Source organism: Microcaecilia unicolor, chromosome 4, assembly GCF_901765095.1.
Source record: "Microcaecilia unicolor chromosome 4, aMicUni1.1, whole genome shotgun sequence".
In the NCBI taxonomy this organism is placed as follows: domain Eukaryota; kingdom Metazoa; phylum Chordata; class Amphibia; order Gymnophiona; family Siphonopidae; genus Microcaecilia; species Microcaecilia unicolor.
In genome coordinates, this window is record NC_044034.1 from 179,833,062 (window position 1) to 179,852,060 (window position 18,999).

Consider the following 18,999-nt stretch of genomic DNA (forward strand, 5'->3'; position numbering starts at 1 on the left):
AGATGAAAACTTTTATTGATGACTCTTAATGACTCAAGATGGCACTGTGTTTCAGCACCAACATGCCCGTCTCAGGAGTCTCTGTAGCACAAATCTTTGGGACCATTATTTTCTAAATAAACGGTCTTTTTCAAGACTTCCTTTAGCGATTCAGTCTTTGAAGACAGACTTGTTTATGACTGTTATTTTTATAATACAATACTTTCAAGAGACTTCTGAGGCAGGCATGTTGGTACCGAAACACAGTGCCATGTTGAGTCATCAATAAAAGTTCTAATCCCATATTGGGTGTTCCTTGGTCTGTGTTTGAAGTGCCCAGATCTGTTTCCCACTCCTGTTTTCCTGCTTCAAGTTAAGAATAACCAGAGTTTTAGGTAATTGGTAAAACTTAGATATTTTCAATTGTATTCAGAATTTTGGTTATTTGAGCACTTCTTGAGATAATCAATTTAACTGTACTTTTTATTTATTTATTTTGTTTATTGGAATTCAACTTAATTATTTATATTATTTTTTTAGTGTTAATTGTTGTTTGTTTTTGTGTTCTGCTTTGTTTTTTTGGCAAATCAAAAAGGCACAATATAAATACTTAGATTAAATTAAATTACAAAGTAACATAGATAACGGCTGACTTTCCCAGACAGTCTGCGCTGATAAAGATATATCCCAGCTGCCAATAGTAGAATCTTGATTGCTTGTAGGATATTGCTTCTCTATCCAATGTAGATACTGTGCTAAATTCCCTGAGACCTCAATGCTCAAAACTGAAAAATACCATCATAACAGCACCCAAAAATAATTTCCTAATGTATGACACTAATGGTAAGCAAATGATATGCACGCTGTTAGCATTGAGCATTAGGAAGTTAAGTGGTGGGACTGTGCCAGAGGCATGCATACAAGAACTTTGTGCTCATGTCCAGTCCAACGGGGGGAGAGGCAGTGTGGGTGATGGACTGTGCGACTGCTGCATTTATCTATCGTGGGGTGATATGCTGTTTGGGAACCCGAAAGAAAAATTGCTGGTAGCATAAGTTACTTTTATTTGGATGCTGAGGTTTTGTGCATATTACATCCAGGACTGAGAAGCGGGAGCTGGTGGGCTTCAGTTCGGCCAGGCCACCGATTCTAAAAATGTTCATAAATCTTGTGGAAATGAGCTGTGCCCCCTTAAAAAATTATGACTATATTTTCCCCTTTGGTTGAACAGCAGGAGATGTGATGCTTTTTTCCCCTCTTCTCTCCTCTCTCTCCCCCTCCCCCCTCGTCACAACACCCTAACACCAGCTCCAAGCTGGTGTAGTGTTTCCAACAGTAAGGGTGTCCTTCTGTCCTTGTTTACTGCACTCTTTGCTGAGCATCAGAGGGAATAGGAATGGCCTAATCTACATACTTTTGACTACACTAACATGCTCACTGAACTCTTCTTTGAGGAGCTTGTTGGTTCCTGCACTCCCAGCCTCTGAGAATTTTGCGCTAGTAAATGCAGGTTCTAGTCTTTAGCTAATGACCTCTAGCACCTGCATTTACTTCTGAGCATCAGGGCAAAGAGAGTGGTGTTCCCTAGTACCATAGAAAGTCACAAGACATATTTTCAAAGCACTTAGACTTACAAAGTTACGTGGAGGGCATCCTTGCAGGATGTCCCCGTGAAGGGGTGGTGAAACCCGTATTATCGAAACAAGATGGGCAGCCATCTTTTGTTTCGATAATACGGTTGGGGATGCCCAAATCTCAACATTTAGGTCGACCTTAGAGATGGTCGTCCCTGGTTTTCGGTGATAATGGAAACCGAGAACGCCCATCTCAAAAACGACCAAATCCAACTCATTTGGTCATGGGAGGAGCCAGCATTCGTAGTGCACTGGTCCCCCTGACAAGCCAGGACACCAACCGGGCACCCTAGGGGGCACTGCTGTGGACTAACTGGTGCACTAACTGAACGGAAAAAGCCCTTCCCTTACTGATCCCTTAGCGATTCGGAAAGGTACGGGCATGCATGAAGGAAATTGCATGCAAATGAGCTGTTCACTGTTAGCTCATTTGCACACAATTTCCTTCCTAAGGAGGGGAAGCCAGTGCAGAGCAGCCAAGCGTTATGAGTGGCTGCTCTGCGCATGCCAAAGACAAGCTGCGTGTATATTAGCCGTCTACAACCTTAAAAATACACAAGTCCAGGTGAAAATGTCCAAGTGCTCGTCAGGGACATCTTTTTTTTTTAGAGTGTGGGTGAAGGACGTCCAAGTGTTAGGTGCCTTCGCTATGCCTCCGTCCCTGCGATGGGCAGTTGAGGACATCCAAAATGTGGATGTTTCTGTGAGAAGGACGTCAATGCCTTTGCTATGCTTCCGACCCTCTATTTATTTATTTGGATTTTGGATCACAAGTAGCAGCAGTGGGATTTGAACGAGCCACCTCTGGATTGCAAGACCAGTGCTCTAACCACTAAGCCACTCCTCCACTCCACTCCCTTGAAATTTGGCTGTCCCTGGGGGGGGGGGGGGGGGCAGTTCAGGACATCCAAAATGTTTGAAAGAAGGACGTCCACGCCTTCGTTATGCCTCCGCTGACACACATATACCTCCCCCACCCCCCCAGGGACCTGCATACTTCTGCAATAGACCTGAGTATGATATTTGAGGCTGGCAAAAAAAGTTTTTAAAGTTGTTTTTTCAGGGTGGGAGGGGGTTAGTCACCACTGGGGGAGTCAGGGGAGGTCATCCCCGATTCCCTCCAGTGGTCATATGGTCAGTTTGGGCACCTTTTTGAGGCTTGGTCGTAAGAAAAAATAGACCAAGTAAAGTTGGCCAAGTGCTCGTCAGGGACGCCCTTCTTTTTTCCATTATCGCTCGAGCACTCCCCAGTCCCGCCTTCGCTACACCTCCGACACACCCCCGGGAACTTTGGTCATCTCCGCAATGGGAAGCAGTTGGGGACGCCCAAAATCGGCTTTCGATTATGCCGATTTGGGCGACCCTGGGAGAAGGACGCCCATCTCCCGATTTGTGTCGAAAGATGGGCGCCCTTCTCTTTTTCGAAAATAAACCTGATAGTAACCTATGGAACTTTGTAAGTCTAAGTGCTTTGAAAATGAGCCCCAAAGTGATGTATATACATCCTCTGAGTGTCACAAGACTGATGTATCAACATCTCTTGAGTGTTGTAAACAGTGTGATGTGTATCTTTTATTTGAATGCTATAAGAAAGTGTTATGGAATGAATAATCAAACTATGGTTTTGCTCTGTTGTAATTGTGGCCTTGTAATCCCCCTTTTCCTAAGGAAATTGGAACTATTTACTCATAGGGGTAAAACTGAGGCTGGTTCAGACCTAGTACCATTAAACTAAATACATGAGCAACGGTCAAGGGTTTTTCCTTCTTTGACTCAGAGCACATTTTGCAGGTAATTCTCTGTAGATCACCTAAAGTTAGATACCAGGATAATGTGCTCTAAGCACATATTCTATATCAGTAATCGTGCTTACACACCTGACTTTAGGCACAAGCACTTACGCTAATTCAATAGCTGGTGTAAATGATTGCACCTAACTGCTAGTACTCTATAACCTGTGTGCATAAGTGCTAAACAGACTCTTGACCCCCCCATGTCCCTCCCAGGTCCATGCCCCCTTGCAGTTGTACGCTATGGATTTTGGAGTCTTTTTGCTAAGGTGCGCTAATGATTATCGTGTACTAATGATAAGATACTCATTATATTCCTATGAGCATCTTATCATTTAGCGTGCACTAATTATTAGTGTGTTAAATCTGTTAGCGCACCTTAGTAAAAGGACCCCTATGTGTGCACAATTTGCAGAATCCCAACTAAGGGCAATTATGCACATAACAACTAATCAATGCCAATTAACACCATTTAGCACCTAATTATTATATTAAGTTACACCATAATTGATACTGTTCTATAACTTGCATGTGCAATTTTTTTATGCTAAAGGCTAGATTCTGTAAATTGTGTCTAAAATGTAGGTGTGTCAGAATAACCCATGTAGCGCTATTCCATAAAGTGTTTCTACATTAAGACATGCGTTATGGAATAGCGCATAGGCAGGGGGAGCACATCTACATTTAGGTGTGGCCATTTACACCAGTGAAAACCTGGTGTACATACCTGCGCCTAAATGTAGACGCGTTCCTCCAAATTCTATAGCAACACACGTAAAGCCAAGTAACGCCCCAACAGGCCCACACTGCTCCCATGGCCATGTCCCCTTTTCAGCCACGAGCATTAGGATTTATGCTCACCTCTTTTTAGAATATGCCTAAAAAGAAGCACGTGTAAATTCCAATTATTGCCAATTAGTAATGATAATTGGTTGTTATCGGCTAATTATCATGGATTGGCTTGTTACTCAATTAAGTAGTGTAGTAATTTGGTCATGCACACAATTTAGCACATGCTATTCGCTGCATAGAATCCGGGGGTAAGTGTAAAATTGTGCACACAAGTTTATAGAATTAGGGGATTTATGTTCCAGAAAAAATGTTTATCAAACTGGCCTTGGAGTTACCTCTCTTCACTTCTATGGTTTTCAGAATATCCACAATGAATATGCAAGAGATGGATTTCCAAATATCTGTTTATTTATTTACCATATTTACAATGTAAATATATATAATTAAAAAAATTACATAGCAATACAAAACATAAAACCATTAAATTTTAAAATCTAACATATCACTTGCTAGCCATGAAGAAAGTCCATATCGAATTTGAGATTTGTCATTACCAAAGTATTTTACAAAGAAATATGTTTTAAAAGTTTCTAAAACTTTCATCTATCAGAACACAATCTCAGATAACCAGGTAATCGATTCCAAAGAATGGCCCCTGCAACCGATAAAGTTTTCTTATGAGTAACCACCAATTTACAAATCGAGACACATAATTGCTTTAGTACTTTCTGAACATAGATATCGCCTTGGCTAGTTGGCTGGTATAAGATCAAAGCATTGTGGATATCCTACAAACCAGACTGACTAGGGAGTATAACAGGGCTGGTCTGAGAAATGCTGTTCTGAGCAGGTCAGATACTACTTCTCAGATACTACTTAACCCATGATATGCTGACAGTGTAAAGGTTTGCTTACACTGGCTAAAACCTTTCAGCTTGTAGCTTTGTCTCAGATTGTGTTTCAGATGCAACGCTTGTTGGAAACCAGCTGTAGCTCTGAGGTGAGCCCTCCTTGGAAGATCAGATTCAGCTGGGAACCTTCTTTTTGGACTAAACAATTGTCCAGTTTAGGTAAGAGAAGGACACGAATGATCATTGCTTATTTGTTGAAATAATGCCAGAGTTGAATATTTATGATGTGTATTTGAGAAAAGTACAGAATTAATTTCCTTAACCCAGTAGTGGTAGATCGGTTCTATTGGGAAATGAGCTGATAAGCATGCTAGCTAACAATTTTACCCTCTTATTCTAACACTTAGCACCTACTATTAGGCATCAAGGGCTGAACTCTATAAATGATGCCTAAAAATATTGGCGCCAAAAGAAAACGCCCAGTGCTATTCTATAAGCTGCGCCTAAAGTTAGGCATGTTTTCTAGAATAGCGCTTAAGTATAGTGGGTCGTGCCTACATTTAGTGCACCCATTTGCATAAATGAAAACGTGGTGCAAATGCTTGCTTCTAAATTCAGGCGCAGAGCCCCCTTATTCAATAATTGCGTGCATAAACAAAATCCACACCCATGCTTGCCCTAAACTGCCCATGACCCTCCCATTTCCATGCCCTCTTTTCTGGGACACAAATTAAATTTAGGTGTGAATCACATGCCTAAATTTACTTGCATACATCCTAATTGATTCCAATTAACACCAATAATTGCTTGCTAAAAAACCAATTATTGGCACTAATTGGCTCATTATTCAATTAGGATGCATATGCAATTTGTACACATGCCCAAATTTGTTCACGCATCTCAAAGTGTCATTTAGAGAATTAAGGGGCAAGTGTGCTGTAGTTTATAAAACAACAGCACTTACATGCATCAAGAGGCACCAATAATTGGCATTTATGCGCATAAGTGCTAGGCACCCAAGTTGTACACCCAAGTTGCTTTACAAGTAACTGAGGGGAACGTACACATGGCAAGGCCATGGGTATGTCACCAAGTGATGTGAGTAATTCATAGAATACTATCAACTGCGCGCTTAGATGCACCAACTTATACCATCCATTGCGCTGCCATAAGTGGGTGTGCCTACATACTAGTATTCCATAATAACTTAGGCGCACCTAAGTGCCATTTATAGAGCATCCTGTTGTAACATAGTAGATGCTAGGCTACATAGAGAAGGGTATAACCAGCAGAACAAAGGAGGTGTTGATGCCCCTGTACAAGCCATGAAGTATTGTGTTCAGTTTTGGAAGCCGTATCTAGTTTTGGATATAAAAAGACTTGAAGTGGTTCAGAGAAAAGCGACAAAAATGGTATGGGTTAGTGTAGCAAGACGTACAAGGAGAGACTTGCTGCCTGAACATGCAAAGAAGAAACTGGGGTGATATGATACAGATGTTCAAATATTTGAAAGGTATAAATCCACAAACATTTTCCAGAGACGTAGAACATTCATGTTTGTTTGTGGATTTATACCTTTCAAATATTTGAACGTCTGTATCATATCACCTCCTTTGTTCTCCTGGTTAAACCCCTCTCTATGCAGCCTAGCATCCTTCTGGCACAGCCACTGCCTTGTCCCATTATTTCATCATCTTGAGATTCTCGGACACCATCACCCCAGGACCCTCTCCTGAGCCGAGCTTACCAATCTCTCCCCTTCTATCTGGTACATCTCTTTTGGATTTCTGCACCCCAACTGCATCACTCTGCACTTCTTGGCATTAACTTTTAACTAAAAATTCACTCAAGCTCAAATAAATTAAATCAGAAAATCAAACAAGTTGTTATAATTAACCATGCGAAGGGACTCTAAGACACAACAGCATTCCAGCACACATAAAAAGTGGAGATAAAAGCCTCAGTTGAACCACCCAGCCAACCACAATTATGAGGCATGGGCCCGGCTCACTGTCACAGGAAAAAAAACTCCACTATGCAGGATGCATGAAATAACTTATCACAATGTCAAAGTGCAATGTGGAAAGTGCAAGGATATTTTGTGAAGTTTATACGAGTCTATTATTATATAAATATCCTTTTAAGCTCTTTTTTTGAGATTTAGATTATCACAATGTCAAACAGAGTCCCAAACGCAGGGATAAGATCACAGGAAAAACAATTGTCAAACACTGACCTAGTTTAAGCAAAACATATTGGTGATATAATACTCATCACTCAATCTTCTTATCCGATGATCAAAAGCCAACCAGCATGTCCATAAATCCCATAGACTCAACAGGATTCACCGAAGCTGCGTCAGGGGTAGCATTGAGGATGATAATCTTGTGTCATAGCCATTGTATATCTGTCTAGGGGCAAAGTTTGGGCAGAATAGCAATATTCAGTTCACTGACTGGCTAAGTAACAATAAAGTCAGGACAGAAAAATGGTTGTCCTAACTTTGTGTGGTGAGATTAACTGAGTATTGGTCTGAATATGGGCCGGTACCCAGTTAACCTCTGGGAAGCAACCAATAAGGTCTGGCAGCCTTCCCCTTCCGTTCCCCCCTCCCACCCACTCCTTGAAGAAAATCTAAGCTGGCTTCAGCTCCCACACCCACATGCCCCTCTGGGCCTACCTTTGTGGATCCCTAGTGATCTTGGGGGAAATGAGCAGAAGAGATGCATGTCCATATGCTCCTGCCCAGCACGCCCTGCTGTTCAAAATGGCTGCCCCGATCTCTAGCAGCAGCCTCGTGGTATTTGAAGTACCACTGTACCTGAAGTACATGCAGTACTTGAAGTACTATGAGGCTGCTGCTAGAGGTCATGGCAGCCATTTTGAAGAACAGGCCGCACCGGGCAGGAGCAAGTGGGATTCGCTCCTGCCCGTTTCCCCCTAGACCCTCAGGAACTTGCAAGGAGGGGGGGGGGGGGTTTGGGGACAGGTGGGAGAAGGATCGCAAGGGGGGATTCTGAAGTTTCGGACGGTGGGAGGGGAATCAGAAGGGGGGTCATCTCTTGGCCGATATTCAGCCAGGACCTACGTAAGACTCAGCAGCTAGCATCTAAAGAATTAGCACCAGATATTCAGTGCTGGTGTCTGGTCATGGCCCTGGTTTAAATATCTGGGGCTAATTTTGCCCGCTGGTCAGCACTTATAAAAATGCTGACCACTGTGGGCTGAATATTGACTAGCAAATGGTTCATCCATACCTACTATTCTGTTTCCATATTGGTCCCAGAAATAAGAGGATACTTTAGAAATTATGTTACTTTTCTAGTGGACCAGGAAGAGCTGATACATAATCCTGGGTCACTTTGTTCTGATATCCTCTAATACAGAACTGCCATTACATAAGACATCAGAAGAAGGGACCTAGGAGTCGATTCGGAAAAAATGTCCCAACTTCAAGATTCCAAAATTACATTCTATGTGACATTTTGTTGCTGACATTGAATAGCTAATTTAAAATAACTAGTTTTCCCGCTGAAGTGAAATCTTTGTAGCTCTTCAAACTCCAGCAGTATAAACAACAGTTAAACGTTATCTGCCAAAGTAATACACAAGATGTATTCTGAACAAGTTAATGTTGATGTTTTTGCAGGTTGTATAGTAACAGAAGGTGGACAGTTACCCCACTCTGATGCCTCTGGCTATGGAAATATGCAAGAACTACAGTCATCTTATTATCCAGGTCACCAGCAACCACCAACACCACAACAGGAAGTCATGAACCAGTCACATAAATTTACTTGTGCAGCACAAGACCCATCACCCATGTGCTGTACACAGTGTCACAATACACCTCAAGCACAGAAAGGCCACCTCTCTCACCACAGCATGAACCACCATCAGAACTTCAGACAAACGCCAGACATGCAGCAGCAACACTACCAATCCCACCATCTCCCGATGCATTATAATACACAGCAAGGTTCAAAGCAGCAGAGATGTGTGCAATCTCACCCTCTGAGAATGACACACCCTTGGTTATCACAGGAATCACAGCCAGAGGTTGAGAATTCATCTCTATGGATGGGTAAGCCACAGATGCAGAGGCAGCAGTGTCAGCAGACTACACACCCAGTATGCGTTGTTCCACCACAAGACATCCAGCAGCTCCACACAGGACATCCACAGCAGCTCCACACAGGACATCCACAGCAGCTCCATGCTCAGTCTACTTTGCAAACACCATCTGTGCAAATGCAGCTTGGCCACATTCAGAAGCTTAACTTTAATAACTTGCAAAAACAGCAACAGTATCAACAGCAGCAACAGCAACAACAAGCAGCAGCAGCAGCAGAGACTGATGGCAACCATGAGCAAGTTGTACAGCAGAGTTTGGACATAATCCACCAACAATTTGAACTGGAACAAATGCAAAAAGGGCTGGAGCTCCTCCTACAGAGTCAGCCAACAAGCTTGCAGATAAACCAAAACAAACAGCCTCAGCATGTCCAGCAAACTATTGTAGGTCAGATAAATTACATAGTGAGGCAGCCTGCACCCGTTCAGCAGCCAAACCAGGATGAGGTGCAGCAAGTAAGTTTCTAATGTATAGCTTTCAGTGGTCTGAAGGTGACAAATCAAGTAGCTTAGAGGTTTATATTAATGTGCTTAAAGGGACATCATCTACAAATAGAGAAACATAGAATATGATGACAGAGAAGCACATGAAGTTCCATCTGATCTGCCCAACTCCATTCTTGCTGCAGTGCCATAGACAAAGATAAAGATCTGGCTTTCCCCTCACTTCCTCATAACTAGGGATCCCCTGTGCTTATCACAAGTTTTCTATCATTGTCACTTTTTCTGTCTCCATCACCTCCCTAAGGAGAATGCTTTTCATGCGTCTACCATCCTTTCCATGAAGAACTCCTGAGTCTACCCCTATGAGCTCTTTCTCTGAAAACACATTGGTTTCTTATGCATTATAAATCTGAGGCACTTTAATGTCTCTATCATATCTCCCCATCTCTCCCCTCCTCTCTAGAGGATTTTTGGTGTAGATGCTGCATAATTTTAGCATCATTTCACTCAATCACCTCCACCTTGTCTATATCTTCTTAAATCATTTGAACTGAGCACAAACTGTGAAGGAAATGAGTGGGGGGGGGGGGGGGGGGGGGAAGGAGAAAGTGTGTAAAGAGGACAGGAAGTTGATTTGGTTCAATTGTTGATAGCTAGAAGAATTATGATTAGCAGTTTAACTCATTTTCCCTATAGGGCTTCCTCACTTCAGTCCATATGTAATGCGGTATGTGGTAACCATTCATTTTCTAATATTAGAATAATACCATGTTAGAGGTGAAACTATTAAACAAGTGAACTAGTAATTACAAACAAACATCATTCTATCAGTTACCAATAGATAAATTATGGCAGCAAATTTATTTACAATAAAGCAGATGATATCCCTTTATGAAAGTATTTAAACCAGAGTGTCAATTCTGCAAAATTAGTGAGTCATCCTAATGCCTGGACAGTTGAACCTCTTTGGCCAGTGGCATCATTTTCTTATATTGAAAAAATGGCTTCAGGCTACCTGAAGGGATATTTTGCTATGCCCTATAACCTTTGCCGTCTATGAGCAATTTTATATTCACCTCTGAATTTGAGTGCACTTCATATTCGGAATTAGCTCAAAAAAGTTGTAGATGATACATTTATATTGATCTACCTAGATATATCTGTGACAAACCTTCAAGAGTTATTCTTTCTGAATCAGGACTGAACTGATAAAATGAGGATAACTCTCCAAAGCTTGTCACAAATATATGAGGCTGACCAATATGAAGGTCTCAGCTACAACTTTTTAAATCCACAATGGACTAACAGCAACCACACAGTTTCATAACTTGATCCTAATCCCAATCTTGTTCTCTCCTTTATAGGTCTGTGATAACTCTACTGTTTTAGAAGATTCTCCGCCAGAATTCCCTCCTGTCAGTAATTGTACACCAGCTGCATCCCAATCCCAGCCTTTAACTGAACAAGTAACTGCCACCACACATCTCTCGGACACCGTGGACACTCAGCTGTCACCGGTGGTTTCAAATCAGCTAAGAAAGGTATTGGGCTTTTTAGTCTTTCTTGTATTCTTCTATTTTGGGTAGTATTGTGCTATGAAAGGTGGAGGAGTGGCCTAGTGGTTAGGGTGGTGGACTTTGGTCCTGAGGAACTGAGTTCGATTCCTGGCACAGGCAGCTCCTTGTGACTCTGGGCAAGTCACTTAACCCTCCATTGCCTGCCGCATAGAGCCTGCCATGAGTGGGAAAGCACGGGATGCAAATGTAACATAAAAAAAAATATTAAACTGGATGTTGGTTGCAATATAGTTGCATCTCTATTGGGGTCTAGTGACAAGGAATTAATTCCCTCCCACACTGCACAGAGTCAGTCTCTGTCACAGAAAGGGAACATTCTGAACTCATAACCCAGACCCTACATTTGAACTCAGCAGAAAGGCCAAGAAGCTATGATGGAAACTGCCACAATATGACCTTTTACAATTAGTGGTGGTAAAGAGAGGCTGACACACCATTGCTGTTTCCTGCTTTCCCTCCCAACATGGTCTGGTTGAGGAGGTGAAGTGGTCACACTTCCCTGTCCCAGAACGTGCTGTGCTGTCAGAAAGGCAGAAGAACAGCAGATCTGAATTTTCTCTTCATATAGTCTTAAAGCAGCAGTATGCATTGAGTGACTATTTTAGAAGCTGATGGAGGAAGGGAATGGCATAAAAGAGAGTATTGACTTGCATGATTAAGAAGATCATCCATATTCCAAACTTTCTATCCAGTGGATAAATGCAAAGTGATGTACACAGGAAAATAAATCCTAACTGTAAGTACACAATGCTGGGTTCAAGATTAAGTGTCATCAACCAGGAAAAAGATCTTGGAACTGCTATGGACAACACACTGAAATCTTGAGCTCAGTATGTGTAGTCGTAGCCCAAAAAAAAAAAAAAACGTGAGAACATTAGGAATTATTTGGAAAGGAACTGAGAATATCCTAATACCTCCTTATTAATCCATGGTGTGACCACACCTTCAGCACTATGTGAGATCTGGTCACCTCACCTCATAAAAGATATAGCAGAACTAGAAAAGATACAGAGACGAGCATTTAATTGGCTCCCTTATGAAAAAAAGACTTAACACTGTCTTGGGTTAATCTCTTCATAAAGGTGGTTAATAAATCCCAATAAAATAAATAAACAGGTTTAGGCTCTTCAGCTTAGAGATATGATAAAGGTCTATAAAATAATGAGAGAGATGGAACAGGTAAGTAGAGAATGTTTATTTATGCTAATGTTTTTTGTGTTTATTTGGGATTAATAGACTACCTTTCAGTGAAACCATTCAAAACAGTTTACAGATATTGTGAGAAAAAGAAAGGAACACCATTTGAATAATAGGACAGGAGAATAGTCAGAGCAACAGAGACAGGAAGAAATTAACTATGTCAAGAGCTCGTAGAAGACACCTGACAAGAGTCACTAAGGAGATGCAGAGAGGCAGGGCCAGAACTCCGTAGAACCAGGAGCTGATTTAGAACAAGTTGGAGAAAATCATTTTTCACTCAATGCACACTTAATCTATGGTATTTATTGCCAGAAGATGTGGGTAAGGCATTGAGCGTAGCAAGGTTCACAAGTACAGTGTGTTTAAAAAAAAATTATACAAAGCTTGTTTTCTGCATAACTCTGTCAAAACATGACCAGTTTCAATAAAATTTGGGATATATCATCCTGAATAAATTTGCAATAAGCCTACACTCATGCCGGCTACAAATAAAACATTAAAAGTCTTATTTCTGCTAACATCTCAATGCTACTAAAATTCCTGTTAAAAAGCATGACACATTATGAATATAGATTAACTTTTATTTATTAGGATTTATTTACCGCCTTTTTGAAGGAATTCATTCAAGGCAGTGTACAGTAAGATTAGAACAAACATGAGCAATAGGCAATTACAGCAGTAAAAGTATTCAGATAACAATACAAAATATGGCATAGAGGGGCATAATCGACCAGAAACGCCTATCTCCATGGGCGTTTATCTCCGAGAACGGGTCCGTGAAGGGGCGGAGTGAACCGTATTTTCAAAAAAAATAGACGCCCATGTGTTATTCGCCAAGGTGTGAGCTGGGCGTTTTTACTTTTCAGCGATAATGGAAAATGAAATCGCCCAGCTCAAAAACGAATAAATCCAAGGCATTTGTTCGTGGGAGGGGCCAGGATTCATAGTGCACTGGTCCCCCTCACATGCCAGGACACCAACCGGGCACCCTAGGGGGCACTTTTACAAAAACAAAAAAAAAGGTAAAAGAGCTCCCAGGTGCATAGCACCCTTCCCTTGGGTGTTGAGCCCCCCAAATCCCCCTCAAAACCTACTGCCCACAAGTCAACACCATTACTATAGCCCTAAGAGGTGAAGGGGGGCACCTACATGTGGGTACAGTGAGTTTGGGGGGGTTGGACGACTAAGCATTAAGCAGCACAATTGTAACAGGTAGGGGGGGATGGGCCTGGGTCCACCTGCCTGACGTCCACTGCACCCCCTAACAACTGCTCCAGGGACCTGCATACTGCTGCTTGGGAGGAGGGTATGACATTTGAGGGTGAAAGTAAAAAGTTGTGAAACATCATTTTTTTGTGGTGGGAGGGGGTTAGTGACCACTGGGGGAGTCAGGGGAGGTCATCCCCGACTCCCTCTGGGGGTCATCTGGTCATTTAGGGCACTTTTTGGGGCCTTATTCGTGAAAAAACAGGGTCCAGGAAAAGTGCCCTAAATTCTAGCTACAAACGCATCCATTATCGGCGAAAGGCGCCCATCTCTGTTCGGGTGATAACCACGCCCCAGTTCCGCCTTCACCACGCCTCTGACACGCCCCCGTCAACTTTGTCCGCATCCGCGACGGAGTGCAGTTGAAAGCGTCCAAAGTTCGGCTTTCGATTATACCGCTTTATTTGTTTTTGTGAGAAAAACGCCCATCTCCCGATTTAGGTCACAATATAGGCGTTTTTCTATTTCGATTATAAGCAGGATAGTATACTACTTACAATGTCAGCACGATATGTAGTAGAACATTTTAATTGATAATGAACAGTAAAGCAAAGATGAAACATATAGATAGGTAAGAGAGTAAAAAGAGTTAGAAAGTAAGGTAACTGATTTAAAGAGTTTCACACGAGGTCAGAGAGATGGTTAAATATTATCTCAGCTAGTGTAGGAGTTGATAAACATGTCCTGGTGCAGTATTTGCAGCCCGAGTCACTCCTTGTGTGTGTGAATGAGACTAACAAGTTAGTTACTTCTTTCATTAAAGGCCTGGTTGAAGAGCCAAGTTTTCACCTGCTTCCTGAAGTAGAGATAGTCTTCTGTTAAGCAGAGCCTTTCAGTCAGTGCATTCCAGAGTGTGGGGGCTACTCCGGAGAAGCCTTGTTTGCGGGTATCACATTGTGTAATGTCTTTTGGAGAGGGTGTGGTTAGTGATAGTCCTTGGGAGGACCTTAGCGGTGTGTGGAGGATCATCCTATTCTTCAGGTACTTGAGGCCTTTCCCTTTCAGGGCCTTAAAGGTCAGACATAGTGTTTTAAATTTAGCCCTGTATTGTACCGGTAGCCAATGAAGTTTTTGGAAAAATGGTGTGATGTGGTCACGTCGCTTGCAACCTTCTATGAGTCTTGCTGCTGCATTCTGAATCAACTGGAGCTGATGCAGGCCCTTTGTAATCAGACCATTGTAGAGTGCATTGCAGTAATCCAGTCTTTATGTTATCATGGCATGCACAACTGGGATAAGATTTACCTTCTCGATGTAAGAAAAGAGGCAGCATAGCTGTCACAAATAGTAGAAGCAGCTCTTGAAGGTCGCTTGGATTTGGGGAATCAGAGTAAGTGTTGAATCTAACTGTATTCCAAGGTTCCTGACTTGTGATTTGAGGGGGAGTTCGTACTTCCTTAAAGGGATTTTGATGTCAGGTCTGTATCCACTTGTGTTAGGGATCCAGAAGAGCTCAGTTTTACTTGGGTTCAGGCAAAGTTTGTTGTGTTTTGCCCAATCTTGAATTGATGTTAGACGGGTAATACATTTATTCAAGGCTGTAGGTAAGTCAGGTTCAATGGGTATGAGTAGTTGCACATCATCCGCATAGATGTAGAACTGAGTGACCATTGACCGAATCAGCGCAGCTAGTGGCTTGAGGTAGATATTGGTGACAGTATCAATCCTTATGGTACTCCACAGGTCAGTGTCCATGGTGGTGATGAGTTGCTGCCGAACATTATGGATTGTTGCCTGTCTGATAGATAGGATTTGAACCAGGCAAGTACTGTTCCACTGATACCTGTTTCTGTCAGTCGTGCTAGCATGATATCATGATCCACAGTGTCAAAACCTGCTGAGAAATCTAGCAGTACTAACAGTGAGGTGAATCCCTTGTTTTGGTTTCTGTGAAGATCATCTAATAGGGATACAAGGACCGTTTCTGTTCCATAACCAGGTCTGAATCTAGATTGACATGGATCTAGCCAGTTTCTCTCTTCTAGCCAATTATTAAGTTGAACACAGACTGTTTGTTCTATGAGTTTCCCTAGGAACGGGATGTTGGATACTGGCCTGTAACTTTCAAGTTTGTCCTGGTCAAGGTTGTTTTTCTTTAGCAGAGGGCGAACCACTGCCCTTTTTAATGCTGTTGGTAGTTGCCCATTAGAAAGAGAGGTGTTCGCAATTTTTGTGGTGCCATCTATGTGGCCCATACTTGCCTGATGCACTATCTTTGATGGGCAGGGGTCGAGGGAGCAGGTAGTTGGTCGAAAGTCTCTTAGGATTTTGTCAAGGCTGTCCTCTGTCATTAGGTTAAAAGTGTCCCATCTGTCTCTATCAGGAGGGGGCGAGTGTGTGCACCCTTGGTTGACTGGTTGGGGGCTGGATGGGATTGCCTGTAAATCCTGGCGAAGACTTTTAATTTTGTTGGCAAAGTATGCAGCAAAATCATTGCAGTTGAGTTTAGACTGGGCAGGCAGGTTCTGTTGTGGGGGTTGCAGTAGGCTGTTTACTTTACTGAACAATTGCTTGGTTGAATTTGCAGCCTGTGCAATGCATTGAGAGAAATACTGTTTTTTGGTTGCTGTTATGGCTTGGTGGCACTTTGCTGTGTGCTTCCTACAGTTTAGCCTGTCTTCATCCAGACGAGATTTACACCATCTCCATTCCAGTTTTTGTCCTTTGCGTTTGAGGATCCGAAGTTCTGGAGAAAACCAAGGTGAGCATTTGTTAGTGGGGCATAAGACCTTTTTTAGTGGTGCTGTTTTCTCTAAGTTCTTGGCTAAGTGTGTATTCCAGATGTCAACTTGTTCTGACACTATTGTTGTCTTTTCATCTACATGTGGATAGTCCAAGGCCTCTAGGAAATTCTCAGCGGTCAAGGTTTTTTTTGTCTCTGATCTCCTTCCAAACTCTGGGAGGTGCCATTTGTTTCAGGTGGTCAATTAGGGTGAATTTAATTAGAAAATGGTCTGACCATGATAGGGGTGTTATTTCAATACTGTTATCCCAGAATTCTGGGATGTCCACCCCTTTGTAGAATACCAGGTCTAGTATGTGACCCTTTTCGTGGGTTGGAGAATTGATCACCTGTGTAAATCCTAGTGCTGTCATCGTGTCCAGAAAGGCAGCCATGGTGGTATCTGGGGTTTTGATGTGTAGATTGAAATCTCTCATGATCACCAGCCTAGGGTAATTCAGAGTCACTTGAGTGTTCTAGGAGTTCTTGCACAGATAATGTGTTGTTACAAGGTACTCGGTATATCATGAGCAGCCAGATTGGCTTCTCCTCTTCAAGTTGGATTAAAAGAGATTCTGATTCATGTAGCTGGGGGATGGACATTCTGTGCAGTTTGATTGTATCCCGAATCAAGACTGCTACCCCTCCACCCAGTCTTCTTGGTCTTGGTTGATGTTGGAACCTGTTGGGCATAGTTCAGCCAGTGGTAAATCCCCACTTTCATCTAGCCAGGTTTCACTTATTCCTAGGATGTCAAGATGCTGTTCATTTTTGGCATCATGGATCACTGAGGATTTCTTTGCAGCTGATCTGGCATTCACCAGTCCTGTCGTTCTCAAGGGTGGTCTGGGAGTGCTAGGAGTAGCTTTGGTGTGGCAATGAGGTGATCTTTTAAGTACTGTTATGTAGGTGTTTGACCTCTTGCACTTTTGCCTTCTTTTTGGTTGGTAGGGATTATGATTTCCTCTCCCACACACCACTGGGATGCTTGCATGACACATTTTTTTGTGTCAGAAGCTAGTTAGGCAAAATTTAACTGGGTGGCACTGCAGTCCCCTGTGGAGTTCAACCTGTAGATCAGCAATCTTACTAGTTGGCAATGCAGTGTTAAGGCAAATAGTCTAAGAGAACAGACCCTTTTAAAGTTGTAAATTCAGACCAGGCCTGTGAGATCAAAGGCTTCAGGCAATAGAGAAGCAAATGGCTGTACTTAGCACTTGAGTGTGGACTTCTTTGTAGAGGTTTTGATCGTTGCCTTAAGTTTTAAGGAATCAAACTGATTCAGAATTTTAGAAATAGATTAAACAGTTAAAATACATTTTTAACTCATGGATTGCAGATATGAACTTTAGAGTTTCTTGTTCTGATATCCTTGGATGGTTCAATTGATGCAGGTTGCTATAGGCTTTTTCTTTGTTGTCCAGGAGAATGGTTAGATGTAAGTAAAGATCCAGCTCCAATCACAGGAGGAGAGTTATATTTGTAAAATTTCCTTTCTTTCTCCAGCCAAAATAAGTGGAAGAAGTTCAAGTAAAATTGAGGACTATTGCCTCAACACAGACTGAGCAGAAGTCACAAAAGTTTGGGTTGTAGAATAAACAGAAAATGTAGTTATTTATTCTGAGTTGCAGAGCCTGATGTGAACCCAGCCAGCCCCAGCCCCAGCAGTTGCCATAATCAACAAAAAGCCTGGCTAAATAGATAAGTGTTCAACCTCTAAAAAAAAAAACTAGCTACGATGTATGATTGCTCTCAAATCATGAAGAAGTGAATTCCATGATTTTGGTCCAGCTACAGAAAAAATCCTAGCACATGAGTTATATAAAGAACCTATAGAAAAGAGAGAACATCAAGGTGACCTATAAATGTGCAATGAAGATGCAATACTGAAAGGTGTATTAAGGGCCTTAAGTAAGGTCTTAAATTTAACATGCTATAAAATGGGAAGTCAATGAAAATAAACCATCTTATGTTCTTATAACAGATTTCCAAATATTTCTCCAGGTTTCTGTAAAGTCTGTTCTATACCTTTTTTTTCTCCTTCATTCTCTTTGTAAACTGCACCTATCACATATCCAAAGCATACCAAGGGGTGACTTCTATATATGGTGCTGAAAAAAGCTGTATTAAAGTTAGGTATGGTTTATAGAATAGCACTTACACCCAGGAATTGAGCCTAACTTTAGGTACGGCCATTTGCACCAACTGAAATATGATGCAAATGTATGCGCTTAAATTAGCCATGTTTCCCCTTATTCTATAACTATGCACATTAATTGTAGGAATGACCTCGTTCTGCCCATGACCCTCCCTTTTCTGTGTTCCCTTTTTGAACTTGCGCATAAAATTTAGGCATGGATCCTGCGTCTTAATTTACACGTGTATATTCCAGTTAAATCTAATTGGTGCTGATGCTTGTTAACAAGCCAATTATCAGTGCTAATTAGCTCATTGTTCAATTATTTTGCATGCACAAATTGGGTGCATGCAATTTTTAGCAATTTTTATAGAATTTGGGGGCAAATCCTTAGTCAAGGAGTGATGGCCTGAAAAAAGAGCAGCCTCACACCCAGGGTTGGATCTCCAAACTTTTCTACCATGCTGAACAGT

At 42.0% G+C, this 18,999-nt stretch overlaps 1 protein-coding gene across 1 annotated transcript in view; it reads left to right on the plus strand.

Moving 5' to 3' along the window:
* TRIM66 (tripartite motif containing 66) overlaps nt 1-18,999 on the plus strand; it is a 178,454-nt gene that overhangs the window by 93,133 nt on the left and 66,322 nt on the right. Inside the window, exons 8-10 of the mRNA XM_030201027.1 lie at nt 5,148-5,265; nt 8,696-9,636; nt 10,989-11,165. Coding sequence (XP_030056887.1) covers nt 5,148-5,265; nt 8,696-9,636; nt 10,989-11,165 — 1,236 coding nt within the window. The remainder of the gene's footprint in view (nt 1-5,147; nt 5,266-8,695; nt 9,637-10,988; nt 11,166-18,999) is intronic.